This window comes from Wyeomyia smithii, chromosome 3 (genome assembly GCF_029784165.1).
Source record: "Wyeomyia smithii strain HCP4-BCI-WySm-NY-G18 chromosome 3, ASM2978416v1, whole genome shotgun sequence".
In the NCBI taxonomy this organism is placed as follows: Eukaryota; Metazoa; Arthropoda; class Insecta; order Diptera; family Culicidae; genus Wyeomyia; species Wyeomyia smithii.
This window is the reverse complement of record NC_073696.1, coordinates 152,995,471-153,014,814: the sequence shown is the minus strand read 5'-3', so window position 1 is coordinate 153,014,814 and position 19,344 is coordinate 152,995,471. Positions and strand designations below refer to the sequence as shown.

Sequence of the window (19,344 nt, the reverse complement as noted above, 5' to 3'; positions counted from 1 at the left end):
GGCCAATTATGCCTGCAGTCCCTTCTTCTGATCGATTCGGTCTCAAAGATTTTCTAATATATGTTCGCACCATCACTGTAAACAAACACTGACTATGGAAACAGACAAACTCACAAGTCTACTGAGATGAATTTCAGGTAAGTTTATGTGACACGGTGTGCTAATTTCACCCCACCTAAAGGTGACCATTTCGCCCCTATCGAATTAGTTAAAGTTAACATGAGATTTTAACACTAATTATAGCTTAAAATCAAAACTTCAGTGATGGTGAAATTTGGGGTACGACCCATACGTCATATTGATGTGTCTACATACTTGATTGAACCATTTAAACGACCGTAGAAGCTTATTTTTTAGTGCGCAATAATAATAATTTTTCCAACATCCGGAAACCAAGTTGATTTTTTCAATATATTTCCATATTTTTTACAGACAAATCACATTTGTTCTACATAAAGAGATACTGTAGTAACTACGGAAGAGTTCCACATACCATAATGTATTGAAAAATGCGTAGTTTCGCATGAAAGAGGGGTGTCCATTTCGCCCCGTGTGCTCATTATGCCCCTAATCCCCCTACATAACACCAATACAATCATTTGAAAAGTAGACCGAAACTAACTTCAGTTACGGGATATTGAAAATTTGGCTTAGGTGACCCGCCTTACCCTACTTTGTTGAAAGTCCTTCAAAAGTAATTTTATTTTTTTAGGAAATTCAAATTTTTGTTGGACCGGCTCGGAAAAAATTATAATTCGATTTTTTTACCTTCGATACGTTATTAGAACTTTTGATTTGTTTTCCTCTCAACTTCTTTTAGTCACTCAAAGCAATGTTCAATTAGGAGAGTCTAATGCTTGTTTATAAGATAATACGGATTCGCTAGATTTTATAATTTTTAAATCAACGTTCTATTGAAAAAAAAAAGTTCTATGAGCACCAAACTGTTGAGCTCTTTGAGTTATAATTAGATCTTTTTTCTCAACTGCTCGAATAATACGTAATTCTTGCTCCAAAGTCAATGAAATACGTATTTCAGAGTCAATTTTTTTTACATTTTTCTTGATTTATAATTTGTTAAAAAAAAGAGTAATAGAAACAAAAAAAAGATGAAAAAAACGAGCGTGAATTTGGCGAGTAGTGATAAATATAACAACGTGATGGGGACACCGGCGGCATTTACTACCTCGCCGTTCAAAATCAGATTCATGCGCTATGACACTATGGCTACGTGGTACCTTACTTGAGTCGCTGAAAGCGTTTTTAGTCCGCGTAACTGTCTGAAAATTTTGCAAACACCTTTTTTTGCACGTTTAAAAAGTGCAATTTTAAATAAAGTACTTTACTTACAATGTCAACGTGATTGATTCTGCTTTTCAGCTCCAAGCATATATAGTATTCCCAGAGATTCGCTGGTCGCTCTTGTTTCATCGCTACTACTTCACCAGTAGACATTTTTTTAGCGCTAAATGTTATGGCGAAATGTATATTAGCGCAGAAAAATAATAAATTATAGAAACATACCAGTATACTGTACCGAAAGTTCCTTCACCGATTTTCCTAATAACTGAAAATTTTGTACCGTGAACATCTTCTACCATTCCTTTAGACAATGGCTGAATTTTGTTTACCAGTGAGCATGTAGATAACTCTTCAATATAATTCATAAAATTTATTTGTTCTAAAAAGGCTGCTTTCAATTTTGTTTCAAACGGATCGATTTCAGCTTCTCGTGTTTGCTGGTAGATAAACTGCATTGTTTCATCAAGATCTATCTCTTTTTTCAAATACTGATTGTTGCACGGATTGAAATTCTCATCAATTTCATCCCACTTCTGTTTCACTTCTACAGAAGATGGCAGTCTTTTGAAATAAATGCTTTTACTTAGATCTTCATACTCTAGTTCGATCGCTGATTCAGCATGCAAAATTGGTGTCAAGGTTTTGTTATTAATATACGCGGTTCGAGCTACGTTGTCCTCATTCAACGCTTGCGGATAACTAAAACATTTTGAATTGTCCTGTTTGGTACTGGGTAGAATTGGCAGTAAAGTTGAATTGATTATGTTATTCATATTCATAGAGAATATCTCTGTATTCATGTCCTCTGTAGAACCCCATATATCATGGGAATGCAGTTCAACTACGTTCATAGCCCCTACTACATTTTTAATTTTTAATAATCTAGACGGTGAATCAATGTTATGTGAGGTTTTGATGTGTGCTACCAATAGACTTCTGTCGCAAGTTCTAAGGTCACACTTCTGAGGAGTTCTTAAACAATCAACAAGATCGAAGGACGAACTGTTCTTGATGTCTGCGTAATGAATGTTCAAACAGCTCTCGTCAATGGATGTTTTTTTAGCTTCAGATGTTAGTGTTTCAGTAAATATCTTATTAACTGATTTATCATTATTCAACTGTGAGCAGGGCCTACCCAAATTGTTTATTTCTCCTAACTTCACAAAAGGCAGTGCAATGTTATCAGTATTTTCTGTGCTAACCTTACACGATAACAGTGAATTTATTGAATGATCACATTGTTGAACGTAACTATCTGTGTTGTCATTTGATTTCGACAGCTCATTGACATCTGAAACTTGCTCGGGGAAAGCATTTATTTTTTCCAACAATTCGGAACCTTCATAATGAGTTTCAAAAAAGTTTACACTTTCAACACTAGGCTTCACGTTTACCGGTCTAATACTTTTTTGTTGAATATTCTCATTAAAATTCTGGCAAGAAAATTGAGTTTTCTTGTTAGGTTCATTTGGAAGCATCTGATTGTTCGTTTGTATCATAGGTTCCACCTCAGTTATAACTGTTTCATTCATTGTATTATCGATATGTTCAGTTGACTGGTTTGGTACTGCAGTAATGGCTTCGACAGCAGAATTGTTCTGAGGGGATTCATGGAATTTGGAACCACAGGCAACAGACATTGCACTTGTTTCTGATCGCTCCATTATCGTCGACAACTGCTTGGAAATACATATCAAATCAGTTGTTTTCTGATGTTCAGGTTTTGCATGGAACTTTGCTGGCAGGTCACTGACTTCATACTTCGAGCATTGACGTGGTATTGATATTTCAGTGAGAGTGGTATTATTGCGTTTTAATGGAGTACTTTGACATTTCAAGAACATGCTAAAGATTTGCGCTGAACATAAGTCGTTGGGATAGTAACTGAATGAATCCTTATTTTGAGATGTTCTATCGTTATCTGGTTTTATTGATGTTTTATTTTTCCATTTAGCTTTATCGGTATCAGTAGGTGTCGTAGCTTTGATTAGCATCTGCCCACTTCCTGCTAACGCCTCTATCTGGTGTGCTTTTGTATTCATATTCAATTTTCCCGGCGATCTCGTATTCAGTCGTTTATGAGTGTCTAATTCAGATATTGCCCCAAAATAATTCACATCAAACGAATTATTATTTTGAATTGCTATCTGGTCAAATTGATTGTGTTTTTCTTGGTTCAGTTCAGGTTGGTGTGACTTAGTTGAAAGTTTTGTTTCTAATCCGCAACTTGTATCCATTAAGTTTGTACTGTCCTTTTGGAGTGCAATTGAAACTCTTTTAGGTTCAATAATCGTTTCGTCTATATGTACTCCCAACATACCATCACTGTGATGATTGCTGACATGGTCTGTAATTAAGAAAAAATTTTATTGAAACTATAGATTAACGTTAAAAACTATGGTGCGAGAAGTATAATAAAATAATCTTGCCAGAAGGAAAAGTTTGCTATGAAACATTATCTAGTGTTAATGAAAAATTTTCATGTTTTGACCATCAATACCAAAAAGGTTTGAAACATCGTTTGAATAAATGCGTTCCGGATGACGACAATCTAGACTGCTTGATGATCTTCAGTCTCTTGGACTTTCTCAAATGTTAAAAAGACTCTATTTTGCACTGACAATTAAAAAGTGATTTATTGATTAATATTTACATCGAATAATATATACATGATATGGTAGATTAGCGATTTATTCCTATTACGCGTGTATCACATGTGTCTTCACCTATTTGTTTACGTTACATCTAGCGTTACATGTAGCTTCACCTACTGAAAGCTCCTATCCTCGTATTAACGTTACGAGTGTTATCTCTAACTTTATTTGAGTGCTTTATCTAACGTTATCTTCTACGCCATCTATCGTTGTCTAGTCTAAGCTTCTGTTCGTAACAGTTGTTTTGATGAAAGACAAATTGTTTACATCTTCCGTGCTTGACCAGCATATGCAGGATGTATTTTAACACAGTCAACAGAATCAGAGAATTATATTTCTATAACAATACTACAGTTCTCAATTCACAACTAATCACGGGAAATAAACTTATTGTGAAAGGCGAAATTCATGTAAATTTTTCCTAACGAAAGCTGCTCATTTAACCGTTTGCGAAGCGGGAGTTCTTTCATACGTTTATTAGAAGAAAAAAACTAACAGGATGTGTACATTCCTGACAGAAGGAAGATGTTTGGAAGCAGCATTAAACGACAGGAAGTAGTCAACGCCGATAGAAGCAAGTGAGTTTCACGGTGCTCCTGAGACCGTTATTATCAAAAAAAGTACCATGAAAACGGTGAACGCCAGTTTGTTTGTTATGATGTTCTACATCTCTGTGAATTTAAAAAAAAAATCGTTGAGGCATTTTTGAGATACGTCCATTTTATGTTAAAATGTCCGATATCCTTAGAAAATTCAAACAAACTTCATAAGTAATTAGTCATAACCATCTGAGAGGTGAAACATTGCAGGAATAGATGTTTTGCCTCCCGATAACATTTTTTATATAAATGAAACAAGTGCAAGTTTTGAAAAGGGCGTAACTTCTTCTACGGTGCTCCTCGAATCGCTATTTTAATAAAAACGTTGAATATAACAGAATCAATTCATTATATTTTGATGGCGTGAACCATTTTAAATTATTTTTTACTAGACAAAATGTCATAGTTCTCCAACGTTATGTAAGTGGGTGTAACATAACATAATGCTTAAATGTTGGGTTATAAAAGGTGCATATTTTTTCTTCATTTTCATTCCAAGTTTCTAATGCAAATATTTTTTTGCGTTTATGATATTATTTTGCTTGTATATTTACCATACATATGTTTAAATCTACTTACATTATAACTCTGCAATAAGAAGGAAATAAGAAATAAAATAGAAATTAACTATACTGCCCATAAAAGCATAAGAGTCTCATATGACTTTTAGGCAAGTTTGAGTTTGTGTTGTCATTGTATCTAAATTTGTTCATATTTCCGTATGTCTTGATTAAATTTGAAAGTTTGCTCTGAAAAATAATAGAAAAGCCTCAAACCTTGCCTGCCCTCATATTGAAAATAAAGGCATACGAGTCCCATCCTAAGTATATATATTTCATTATCTTTCAAAAACAACATTTCACATTTGTTATCAGTTAAAAGAAAGTTACAAACACATTGAATTGAATAATTGAAAATACAGTTCATGTTTGCAAGGTTCATAAAAAATAGCTTAGAGACATCAAAACTGAATAAAACTTATTTGTATTCTCGAACAAAATCGAAAGTAAAGTGATGTTTTTTTGGCAACTGTTTCCAGAAATCCTTCTTTACATCTGGGATGAGTAGAAAAAAAGTGTTCAGGAGTGTGGCCTTACGGTCGGTATCAATTTGTTGTGGACTCTTAAGGAATTTCATTGTAGACTCTATGTCTAACGAGCTTTCGTCTATCAGCTGTAGTTACTCTTTAGTAAATAACATGCACCGGTTCATGCTACAATCCGTTAAAACCAAATCGCCATATTGCAATTCTATGGTCCAAAAATGTTGGGTCAAAATAAACTGTTCACATTGCAGACACAAAAAGGAATAATAATAAATGCTTGGCCGTCTTTGAATGTGTGGAGACAGCTATGCTTTTATTTTTTGTATATATAGAAAAAATAAAGGCAAACGAGTCCCATCTTCTATTTCAAGCCTGGAATTCATGCAATTGTCTTAGAACTCATGGAAATACATAATGCTTCACCTTATGCAAATACAGTTGAATAAAACATACTTTTAGTTAAATCACAGTTGTTTGCTATAAATTCAAGATAAGAATTTCATTTGCAAATTTCTCAACTGTGGGCACATTTCCATATGGGACTCTTTTGCTTTTATGGATAATATAAGTGTCCGCTATTATAATCAACAACTGCATTCAACAACTGTGATTTGTAGGCCATTGATGTTGATACAGTTTTGTATCGCTCCCAAGTAAGAGTGAAATCACTGTGGACAGATTCTGACGCATGCTGCTGAAGTAACCGCAACATAATTTGAGATAAACTTTTTACTGCTAGGTTATATTAGTTTTATTAAATATCTTTTGTCTAGTCCAACGTTTCGAAGGTATATTTCTTCGTCATCAACACAACTGCGGTTTACAGGGTGCTTTCACAACAATTGTATCAGATTTTTTTTTAAGTTTTGTATATTTTATAAGCGTTTTGTTTGCAATTTTTAAGGTTTTTGATTTGTCTATTGCAGCAGACAGAGTATTTGTAATTGCCATGACGTCCTCTTCTTTTAAATGGTATTTCCGCTGATACAAAAAAGTCAATAATGTCCTGGACGTTTTTTTTTGCACACAATACATCTTGCCACTTGATATATATATATATATATATATATATATATATATATATATATATATATATATATATATATATATATATATATATATATATATATATATATATATATATATATATATATATATATATATATATATATATATATATATATATATATATATATATATATATATATATATATATATATATATATATATATATATATATATATATATATATATATATATATATATATATATATATATATATATATATATATATATATATATATATATATATATATATATATATATATATATATATATAGAGGGACAAACGATCAAAGTGAGTGATTATAATAATATTTCATTCTATGCAGCTTTCGTCTGCTAGTTTTTGCTATTTTACAGTTTTTTTGTATATTCGAGAAAAACTAATTTAAAAAACAAGTCAAATACGAGACGTTTTATATCCAAAACAAGAAAAGTTAGAAGAAAAGTGTCTTCGACAAAGTTTTTTATAATAACTTTATCTATAACTTTGCTGGAGACACCATTTCTCTAAAACGTAAGGCTAAAAAGTTAGATTTTGCAGCGCCACTAGCGGTTGAGTTTCGAACTAAATTTTTTTGTCATGATTTGAGCCTTTTTATATACTAGATATAATCGGAAGATAGTATGTCAATAAAACCATTATTTGGAGAGTAAATGAATTAAGTGTACGTTTTTGAGCTCTCGTACCACTGTGCGTCCTGTCGAATGAAAAATCCATGCACCGGCCGATCGCATTCGCGAGTCGTGCACTTGTAGGTGCAGAAATTAGTCAATTTAGGAATGAGACAAAAGAGCGTCAGCAAGATCAATTATTGCCGCGTGCTAGTGATCGATCGTCGATTCAACAAGACGTTGAAACAAATTCTGCGCTTTCAAACGCAGGTTCAAATTCGGTGTTTTCGGAATTAGGTTCAAGATCTTCATATTCGGGTAATTGGCATTCACACCCTGCCACGATTTTAGAAAATAATCGGATCATCTCAAATGAGCACGTTGCTCATTCAATTCCACGCAATTCACGAGTTCCGCCGCAAAATATTCTTCTTTCGTCAACCATGAGGGTCAATCGCAGACACGAACAGGAGCGGGAAGATCAGATTCCAATCACTCGAAAACAGTTAGCTGCCAGACAGGAGATTTCAAAGGACTTCCCAACATTTTCCGGAAATTCCGAAGAATGGCCACTATTTCTCTCCACCTTCAACAGTACTACGACTATGTGTGGATTCACCAATGATGAAAACGTCGTGCGGCTTCAGCGTAGCTTGAGGGGCAGAGCATACGAAGCTGTCAGGAGCAGGTTACTGCACGCATCTAATGTCAACGGAATTATGCCGACGCTTAAGATGCTGTTTGGCCAGCCGGGAATAATTGTCAACTCTATGATAGCGAAGATGAATTCGCTTCCTCCTTTGAGATTTCGATTTCGCCACTAGCGTCAAAAACTTTTGCGCAACAGTGGATGCGTGTGGGGTTGAAGAATATTTTTATAACGTTACCTTTCTTCACCAACTAGTTAGTAAGCTACCGCCATCATTGAAATTAAATTGGGCCCAATATAAATTATCGCTTCCCATGGTTAATCTACAGTCTTTCAGCTGTTGGCTGTATTCGTTGGAAGAAGCTGCGAGCTCTGTCACACTTCCCAGCGTCGAATCGAGACCCGTGCGAAATGAACTAAATGCTTCTAAACGGGGAACATCATTCTTTAATGCTCATTCTGAAGAACCATCTTCAAATTATCGGCCTGCAGTGCGATCAAGCGCAAAAGTTACGCACGAAAACTGTTTAGCCTGTAAAGGAAATTGTAAGTCAGTCTCTAAATGTAAACGTTTTTTGGAGTTTTCACGCGAATCACGCTGGGCTACTGTTCGTGATTTGGGCCTTTGTCGCAGGTGTCTGCGCTGACACAAGGGAGGATGCCGAGCTAAGGCTTGCGGAAAGAATGGTTGCGAATTGAAGCATCACGAACTGCTTCACAACGACCAGAAAAATACATCATCGCTTGCTGATACCCGCTCGAATGACAACAATAATTCACTGCCTACTCAACACAATGCGCACACTCCGCCCACGCCAAACTTGCATGAGAATGGATGCAATGTTCACCAGGTTTCTTCCAGTCAAGTTTTGTTCCGTTACTTACCGATCGTGCTACATGGAAAGCACAGTTCAATCATACATTTGCCTTTCTGGATAATGGCTCTGAGCTCACACTTCTTGATAAAGCTCTGGCTGATGAGCTGCAACTTTTGTTTATTTGTATAAAATCATCTGACTACACATGGTCTTAATGATCTCATGTAAAACACATAAAATATCACATTCTGCCACGAATACGCCGATGAAAGGTTTTTGTTGACACGTTGAAATCAAAAAAAGGTATACATCTTGGAATCGTCGGCTTATACTAATCACAGGGTCGTTGTCGCCATATACAGTGTTCCTAGATGGTTGTCGTAGCCATTGCCTGGACCTTAGAATGCGTTGAGGTGCGTAGATTTGAAGTTGACTAAGCAACACGGGACTGTCGATCCCAGATTGTAAAATTTTAGCTCCAAAAACTGCTTGATTGGCATTCCGACGATTGGCTAATGTTTCGATGCCAATTAATGCACAACGATCTTCATAGGAAGGCAAGTCGTGAGGGCGCCTCCAGGGAAGATTTCGTAACGCGTATCGGACAAACTTATGCTGCACTGACTGAATTCTGGCAATCCACAGAAGCGGATTCAAGAATGGACCGAACCAAAGAGCAGTACAATGCGCGTAGGCATATTGGAGTGGGTGAAGTCAGCAGCAACTTTGGAAATGAAGCCGAGTTGGCGGTTGGCTTTCTCTACTATTGAGGAATAGTGCATTTTGAAGGTAAGTTGATAATCCAACAGAACACCTAAGTCCTTGATTTGCTCGACTCGATTCAAAATAATTCCGTCGATGGAGTAATTGAACAGAACAGGATTTTTTAAACGCCGATATGATATTACACAGCATTTCGTTATGCTAATCACAAGATGGTTTAGTTGGCACCATTTGGTGAAGCTGTTGAGCATGTCTTGTAGATAGTAACAGTCATCCAACTTGCGAACGACGAGGTAAATTTTCAAATCATCCGCATAGATCAGCACACATCCGCTCGGTAGAGCCAGAGAGACATCGTTGAAAAAAAGAGCGAATAAAACTGGTCCCAGATTACTACCTTGAGGAACACCACACTGCGGACTGAACGTTTCCGATTCAGCCGATCCTATCTTTACGTATAGCTTTCGGTTTGTCAAGTAGAATTTCAACCAGTCACATAGTCTATCCGAGAAGCCGAGACGTCGAAATTTGGCATCCAATATTTCATGGTCTACCGTGTCAAAAGCAGCTTTAATGTCCGTATATATCGTGTCAATTTGCGCACCACTGTCCATATTGCTTATGCAGAAGGAGGCAAACTTACACAGGTTCGATTCAACAGAACGCTTGGGGAAGAATCCATGTTGAGATGGCGTGATATAGCATTTACATGCTTCAAGAATCACCTTGTTAAGAATGACCTCAAAGCATTTCGATCCAGCAGACAGTGAAGTAATAATAATAATAATAATAATAATAATAATAATACTAATAATTGGTAATATCCGTTTTGTCTCCTTTTTTGTGTACTGGCGTCATGCATGAGCTTTTCCAGATTGTAGGGAACGTTCGACTATGCAAGGAAAGATTGAAAATTGCTCGCAGAGGTTCAACTAGAACACCAGCGCACTTTTTCAGCACGCATGATGGAATGCCGTCTGGCCCAGCAATGGATGCAGACTTTAACTTCGCTAAAGCCGTAACAACCATATCAGCATTGATAGTGAAAACATCGAAGTCAACAGCATCTACAGGAACATTAGAAGTGGCGTCACTAGTATCAGGACCAAGGCGTGTTGTAGCAGAGTTGAAAACATCTCTGAAATGTGATGCGAAAAGTTCGCACTTTTTATCAGCTGTAGAAGCGGTCAAATCTCCCAGCTTCATACATGTAGGTAGACCATAATCCTTCCGCTTCGTGTTTGCAAATGACCAGACCTGTTTCGGATTCCTGCGTAAATTGTTTTCTGTTCGATTTACATGTCGCCTGTAGAGCAGGCGGTATAGTCTGCATGGAGTACGTACTGTCGATGAACTGCTATTACCAGTGCAAACGTTAAATGTAGAAGAGCTTATTGTCCGTTACCCACACCTTAAGGATCTTCCTATCGCTTCTTACCAAAATATACGACCGAGAATTCTCATTGGAATGAAGGACCAACACCTCAGTCTGGTTCGAAAAAGTCGTGAAGGAGCCATGCATCAACCGATCGCAGTTAAAACTCGGCTCGGATGGACAGTGTGTGGTGGAGGAAATCCAGATAACGCTGCTAATCTTGCACATTCGGTTTTTCATGTTTGTGCTTGTGTTTCACCAACGGACGAAGACTTGCATAATGATGATGATGGTCCCACCTCTTACCCCTACAAAGGTTTGAGAAAGACGATTTATCTACAAGATAATTATTATAAAACAATTAAACCAGATAACAAAACGAACTGGTTTTCATCACAGATATAAATTTCTTCAAAATTGATCCAATGCTTTGTAGCGATTCAAATAGAGCAAATATTCGTCAAAAATCAAGTAATTCATCGACAAAGCGTTGTCGGTATCAATTTATTAGCAACTGTCAGCCAAAAGACATTAATTGCATCTGAGTTAAGCCAACACCCAGTGTAATCATCCACAAAGTCGATACAATCCCGACGAGGCCATTCCTGCCGTGAGCAGCAAGCAAAGCACAAGTCCAACTGTCAACTTCGATGTGATTTATAAGAGAGCCCTCACCTAGGGAAGTCGAAAATATTTCCAACTCGAAAATATCCTAGACCGGCTAGGAAACCAATGTCCAAAAACAACCAGCAGAACTAAAATCGTTCCGATTACTCTGACGAGTATCTTGATAATGTCAAAAAAAAAAAATAAATAAATAAATAAAGGTATTCTCCATTTCATATGATTAAATTTCTAAATTCAGTCCTTCATATCTGATCATCGCGTGTGATTTTCAAACCTTCGTAGACTACTCTTTTTTATTTTATACTACATCAATAATTACAAAATCCATCATCACCCTCGTGACGAACATAATAGTTTTTCAGTGCTACCATATTTCTTGAAAAAGCTATATAAGCAGAGTCCACAGAGATCATCCGTTACAAGAACTTCGTCAATTACAGTTCAGCTAAATTAAAAAAAAAAAAATAACTGCTTAAAATTCAGCTTTGACGTGTGAAATACATAGTCTCTTGAATTCTGATATGAATTCGTTGCTTCACCGATAGCCATTGCAAAGCGTCAAGCATCAAGGACGAGGAAGTGTATCTATTGCATCTCAAAATCAACCGCATTATTTTATTTTGCAAACGCTGCAATCTCGATTTTTGTGTTTCATTTGCCAAAAATAAAATGGAAGTGCAAAAGTCTAAATGAGGAGAGATGATTGATTTATAGAGATGAAGCTTGCTGAAAGTATTTAACTCCTTTTTCAAACGACAGAGGATTCCATATTTCTTGGCAATTTTCTTGATGACATTATCAATGTGAACATTGAACTTAAGCTTGTCATCAATAATCACGCCAAGATATTTGATCTCACTCACGCGATCGATTATCTCACCATCAATTTCAACTGAGACATTTTCATTTACACGGTTTCGCGAAATAATCATGAATTTAGTTTTGTTGGTGTTCAATTTTAGCTGTTTGAATTTCAACCATCCGCTCAGCGATCGCAAATTTTTGTTTAAATGCAATATGGCTTCTTCGAGATTTTTAGCTGCAATGAACAATACTGTGTCATCAGCAAAAAGATTTATGTCACAAAAACGTAAGACTCTTCTCATATCATTAATGTACATAATAAACAAAATAGGCCCTAATACACTTCCCTGAGGTACGCCAAGAGTGTTCCTTATGGGATCAGAGGTAGAATAATTGAAAATAGTCCCTTGAGTTTTGTCACACAAGTAGTTTTCAAACCATTTGTATGCAGTACTCGTAATTCCAAAGCGCCTTTACTTTGTAACAATAAGGGACTAGAAATCGTTTCAAAAGCGCGTTTAGGATCCAAAAACACCGCAAAAATAGTATCCTTTCGCTCAATGTTTTCTTTCCATTTTGCTAACACCAAATTCAATGCAGTTTCACAAGAATGGCCTTCCCGATATCCTGTTTGTTCTGGTATCAGCAAACGGTTAGAGTTCAAATATTGTAACAGTTGGCCTTTTACAGCAAGTTCTAAAATTTTCTCTAAAGTGTGCAACATATTGATAGGACGAAACTCTTCGGCTTTGATCGTCCCAGCAACTTTTTGTATCGGAATCACTAAAGACTCCTTCCAAATTTGTGGCACGTGCCCCGTTTGTAATGATTCGTTTATAAGGCCAAGTAGATCGTGCCCAATAACATGAAAACAATCTTGAATAATTCTAGCATTAACGTTATCAATTCCAGCCGTTTTATGAAGAGAAAAACATACTTTTTTAAGTTGTTCTAGTGTAAGTTGGTGAAAGCTTTCAAAACTACAATTAACATTATACGGCCGTTTTATTTCATCCGGTTCATTAACCAGTTCAATTGATTGATTGATCAATGAAACACTTTCGATGAAATAATCATTGAACTTATTTGCAATTGTTGCTTCAGAATGTTCTACAATGCCATCAAAAGTTATGGAACGCGGATTAAAATTGCAAGGTTTCAGTAATGAATATTAAACGGGACACAAACACTTATGGTTCTTACAATGTAAAAATTACCTTTTTTACCGACCGGTTTCGGGTAAGCTGTTACCCATCTACGGGGCGATGTCCAACTAATTAGTAGGAGAGAGTTACAATTTCAGTTTGGTGAGGTGGAAGAGAGGCGATAGTATGGAAGCATCATCTTCGTTCATAAGCGGCTGTTCCGATGTCATGATATGCATCGATTCCCATGCATTAAGTTGCGACGATTTTCTAATATTTTTCAAAATTTTCGCGTTGTCCCAATCGACATTGTGTTGGAGGGAAATAGCATGACTTGCCACACTTGATTCGTTGGCTCGTTTGTTGGCTACAGCTTTCTTATGCTCTTTCAAACGAACTTTGAACTTGCGCCGTGTTTGGCCAATGTACACAGCTGAAAAATCCTGGCATTCAATTTTGTAGATTCCAGACTTCTCATTAGGCGGAATTTTATCTTTCGCGTTACACAAAAGATCACGTAATCTGTTATCACTTTTGTGAGTTACGTGGTAGCCGTGCCTTTTAAGGGCGTTTTTGATCCGGTTTGTAACTTTTGCGTAGAATGGCATGCTGATCCTCTCTAAATTTTCTTTTTCTGGTTGCAAAGTGGTGACTTCGCGTTTGTGTTGTTTCCGTTCGTGTGTGCGGATAATTTTTTCCACAAAATCTCCGTCATATCCGTTTAACTTGGCCGCTTTTTTAATTTTTTCTTTCTCTATCGTTTACTCTTCTTTCTCCATCGGTACACTAACAAGGCGATGTGCCATGGAGTGAAAAGCCGCTTGTTTTTGGGCTCGACAATGGTTCGAGTCCGAAGTAATGTACCGGTCCGTGGATGTTGGTTTCCGGTAGATGCCAAATTTTAGCGAATTGTCAGATTTTCTAGATATGATCAAATCTAAGAAGGGAAGTTTTTTATCCACTTCCTGTTCTACGGTGAATTTGATCGTCGGATGTCGAGTATTTAGCAGTTCTAGTGTTTGTTCTAAATGACGTTCTTCTACGATGGCAAAAACATCATCGACGTACCGCTTCCACACGCGGGGAAATTTTTTTTCCACTTTCAATTTTCCCTCAAAATCACTCATAAATAACTCCGCTAAGAGTGGCGACAATTTGCTGCCCATACAAAGACCAAATACCTGCCGGTAAAATTTCCCCCTAAAGGTGAAGAAATTTTGGTCCATGCATCGTTCCACAATCGATGTGTAGGCTTCAATTTGAATGGATGAAGCTCGGCTTCTTTCTAAATGTCCACGAAAGCTTTGTATGGCATCTGGTACTGGTACGCTTGGAAACAGTGCTTTGACATAAAACGACACTAGTATCTCCCCCATGCGCAACTCTACACCTTTTAGTTGCTCAACCAAGTCGACCGAGTTTTTCACGCTGGCGCCATGGGAAATGGGATAATGTTTCATTTCGTTTACCACCCACGCTGCCATTTTTTCCATCGGTGTGGAGACATTTGATGAAATTGGTCTCATTGCTAACGGGTTTTTGTGTATTTTCGGTAAGCAGTATAACGAAGCAACTTTTGGGTTGGATACGAGTAATCGTCTTTCTAATTTTTCCTCCCCCATTAGGTGAGCAGTTCTTTGGCGAGTGATGTTTGCACCTTCGATCATCGCATTAAGTGGATCTTTTGGTTTTCCATTTTTATACAGGTATTCCTCATACGGGCCTGAAGCAATCATCTCATAGACACGCGTATCATAATCTCCTTTATCCATAATTACTACAGCATTACCTTTATCTGCTCGGGAGTAGATCACATCTCTCTCTTTAAGTTGTCGTATAGTACACAACTCATCAGGCTCAGTGCGTTTTTTGCTGTTCTGTTTGCTTACTGAGCGTAGGATACAATGTTTCATATCGTGGCGCACAGCTGCCTTGTATGAGTGATCTTTATACTGTACAGCAGTTTCTACACTGTTTACTATGTCGGCAAGCGGCGCGTGCCGAGGGGAGATAGCAAAATTCAAACCTTTATTCAGTAGGTCTAATTCTGCTTGCGAGAATCGCGTGGTGGAGAGATTTATCACAAAATTCTCGATGGGTTTGGGGGAGCATCTTTTTTTTTACCGGTTTTTGCGCGCGCGCAAGAGAAAGTAATTTGTTGTGGTGTTTTTGCTTCGTTTCTCGTACTCTCTTCGATACTCTGTGGTAAACCTTATACAGCTCATCTTGCCAGCAGAACTTCTTCTTTGCAGCACATCCTCGTACAACACACTCAGCTGCGTCATGGTATTCAACTTGCTTCAGCAATAGTAGGTGCAGTTGATACAATTCTTCTTCTATTTTAGATAGCAGCCGGTGTTTATACCTGGTTTCTTCCACTAACCAAATCTTTTTCGCACTACGGATTGCCTTTTCACTAACTTCACTTTTCGCTGCTGATTTTATGTTTATGAAATTCGGTCTTCAGGCCCGTATGAGGAATACCTGTATAAAAATGGAAAACCAAAAGATCCACTTAATGCGATGATCGAAGGTGCAAACATCACTCGCCAAAGAACTGCTCACCTAATGGGGGAGGAAAAATTAGGAAGACGATTACTCGTATCCAACCCAAAGGTTGCTTCGTTATACTGCTTACCGAAAATACACAAAAACCCGTTCGCAATGAGACCAATTTCATCAAATGTCTCCACACCGATGGAAAAAATGGCAGCGTGGGTGGTAAACGAAATGAAACATTATCCCATTTCCCATGGCGCCAGCGTGAAAAACTCGGTCGACTTGGTTGAGCAACTAAAAGGTGTAGAGTTGCGAATGGGGGAGATACTAGTGTCGTTTGATGTCAAAGCACTGTTTCCAATCGTACCAGTACCAGATGCCATACAAAGCTTTCGTGGACATTTAGAAAGAAGCCGAGCTTCATCCATTCAAATTGAAGCCTACACATCGATTGTGGAACGATGCATGGACCAAAATTTCTTCACCTTTAGGGGGAAATTTTACTTTAACTAAATTTTAGTTCTGCTGGCAAGATGAGCTGTATAAGGTTTACCACAGAGTATCGAAGAGAGTACGAGAAACGAAGCAAAAACACCACAACAAATTACTTTCTCTTGCGCGCGCGCAAAAACCGGTAAAAAAAAAGATGCTCCCCCAAACCCATCGAGAATTTTGTGATAAATCTCTCCACCACGCGATTCTCGCAAGCAGAATTAGACCTACTGAATAAAGGTTTGAATTTTGCTATCTCCCCTCGGCACGCGCCGCTTGCCGACATAGTAAACAGTGTAGAAACTGCTGTATAAAGATCACTCATACAAGACAGCTGTGCGCCACGATATGAAACATTGTATACTACGCTCAGTAAGCAAACAGAACAGCAAAAAACGCACTGAGCCTGATGAGTTGTGTACTATACGACAACTTAAAGAGAGAGATGTGATCTACTCCCGAGCAGATAAAGGTAATGCAGTAATAGTGGTAATGTAGTAATTATGGATAAAGGAGATTATGATACGCGTGTCTATGAAATGATTGCTTCAGGCCCGTATGAGGAATACCTGTATAAAAATGGAAAACCAAAAGATCCACTTATTGCGATGATCGAAGGTGCAAATATCACTCGCCAAAGAACTGCTCACCTAATGGGGGAGGAAAAATTAGAAAGACGATTACTCGTATCCAACCCAAAGGTTGCTTCGTTATACTGCTTACCGAAAATACACAAAAACCCGTTAGCAATGAGACCAATCATCAAATGTCTCCACACCGATGGAAAAAATGGAAGCGTGGGTGGTAAACGAAATGAAACATTATCCCATTTCTCATGGCGCCAGCGTGAAAAACTCGGTCGACTTGGTTGAGCAACTAAAAGGTGTAGAGTTGCGCATGGGGGAGATACTAGTGTCGTTTTATGTCAAAGCACTGTTTCCAAGCGTACCAGTACCAGATGCCATACAAAGCTTTCGTGGACATTTAGAAAGAAGCCGAGCTTCATCCATTCAAATTGAAGCCTACACATCGATTGTGGAACGATGCATGGACCAAAATTTCTTCACCTTTAGGGGAAAATTTTACCGGCAGGTATTTGGTCTTTGTATGGGCAGCAAATTGTCGCCACTCTTAGCGGAGTTATTTATGAGTGATTTTGAGGGAAAATTGAAAGAGGAAAATTTTTTTCCCCGCGTGTGGAAGCGGTACGTCGATGATGTTTTTGCCATCGTAGAAGAACGTCATTTAGAACAAACACTAGAACTGCTAAATACTCGACATCCGACGATCAAATTCACCGTAGAACAGGAAGTGGATAAAAAACTTCCCTTCTTAGATTTGATCATATCTAGAGAATCTGACAATTCGCTAAAATTTGGCATCTACCGGAAACCAACATCCACGGACCGGTACATTACTTCGGACTCGAACCATTGTCGAGCCCAAAAACAAGCGGCTTTTCACTCCATGGCACATCGCCTTGTTAGTGTACCGATGGAGAAAGAAGAGTACACGATAGAGAAAGAAAAAATTAAAAAAGCGGCCAAGTTAAACGGATATGACGGAGATTTTGTGGAAAAAATTATCCGCACACACGAACGGAAACAACACAAACGCGAAGTCACCACTTTGCAACCAGAAAAAGAAAATTTAGAGAGGATCAGCATGCCATTCTACGCAAAAGTTACAAACCGGATCAAAACGCCCTTAAAAGGCACGGCTACCACGTAACTCACAAAACTGAAAACAGATTACGTGATCTTTTGTGTAACGCGAAAGATAAAATTCCGCCTAATGAGAAGTCTGGAATCTACAAAATTGAATGCCAGGATTGTTCAGCTGTGTACATTGGCCAAACACGGCGCAAGTTCAAAGTTCGTTTGAAAGAGCATAAGAAAGCTGTAGCCAACAAACGAGCCAACGAATCAAGTGTGGCAAGTCATGCTATTTCCCTCCAACACAATGTCGATTGGGACAACGCGAAAATTTTGAAAAATATTAGAAAATCGTCGCAACTTAATGCATGGGAATCGATGCATATCATGACATCGGAACAGCCGCTTATGAACGAAGATGATGCTTCCATACTATCGCCTCTCTTCCACCTCACCAAACTGAAATTGTAACTCTCTCCTACTAATTAGTTGGACATCGCCCCGTAGATGGGTAACAGCTTACCCGAAACCGGTCGGTAAAAAAGGTAATTTTTACATTGTAAGAACCATAAGTGTTTGTGTCCCGTTTATTATTTATTCGCGAGTTCTTATGTTGCACTAAAATTTAAAATTTAAAGTGAAATTATGATTACGATCACTAAGTGCTTTCGCCTTTATGGCCAATTAATTATGAAGAAGAGAGTTCTATTGTTACATATTCGGTTCCTTACTCGCTGTAAAAGAAAAGATCTTGTACCGAATTTCATAAACATAAAATCAGCAGCGATAAGTGAAGTTAGTGAAAAGGCAATCCGTAGTGCGAAAAAGATTTGGTTAGTGGAAGAAATCAGGTATAAACACCGGCTGCTATCTAAAATAGAAGAAGAATTGTATCAACTGCACCTACTATTGCTGAAGCAAGTTGAATACCATGACGCAGCTGAGTGTGTTGTACGAGGATGTGCTGCAAAGAAAAAGTTCTGCTGGCAAGATGAGCTGTATAAGGTTTACCACAGAGTATCGAAGAGAGTACGAGAAACGAAGCAAAAACACCACAACAAATTACTTTCTCTTGCGCGCGCGCAAAAACCGGTAAAAAAAAAGATGCTCCCCCAAACCCATCGAGAATTTTGTGATGAATCTCTCCACCACGCGATTCTCGCAAGCAGAATTAGACCTACTGAATAAAGGTTTGAATTTTGCTATCTCCCCTCGGCACGCGCCGCTTGCCGACATAGTAAACAGTGTAGAAACTGCTGTATAAAGATCACTCATACAAG

The 19,344-nt window shown here is 37.7% G+C and overlaps 1 protein-coding gene across 5 annotated transcripts in view; it reads right to left on the bottom strand.

Moving 5' to 3' along the window:
- The window catches only part of LOC129731895 (uncharacterized), a 131,732-nt gene that overhangs the window by 61,513 nt on the left and 50,875 nt on the right, over nucleotides 1-19,344 (bottom strand). For 4 of the 5 annotated variants that reach the window (XM_055692258.1, XM_055692259.1, XM_055692256.1 and 1 more), the window contains exons 6-7: nucleotides 1,525-3,649; nucleotides 1,351-1,465 (exon numbers count right to left, since the gene is read on the bottom strand). In XM_055692258.1, the coding sequence (XP_055548233.1) occupies nucleotides 1,351-1,465; nucleotides 1,525-3,649 (2,240 nt within the window). Of the gene's footprint in view, nucleotides 1-1,248; nucleotides 1,300-1,350; nucleotides 1,466-1,524; nucleotides 3,650-19,344 lie in introns of those variants that run through there. The other variant, XM_055692260.1, reaches the window with a different exon arrangement.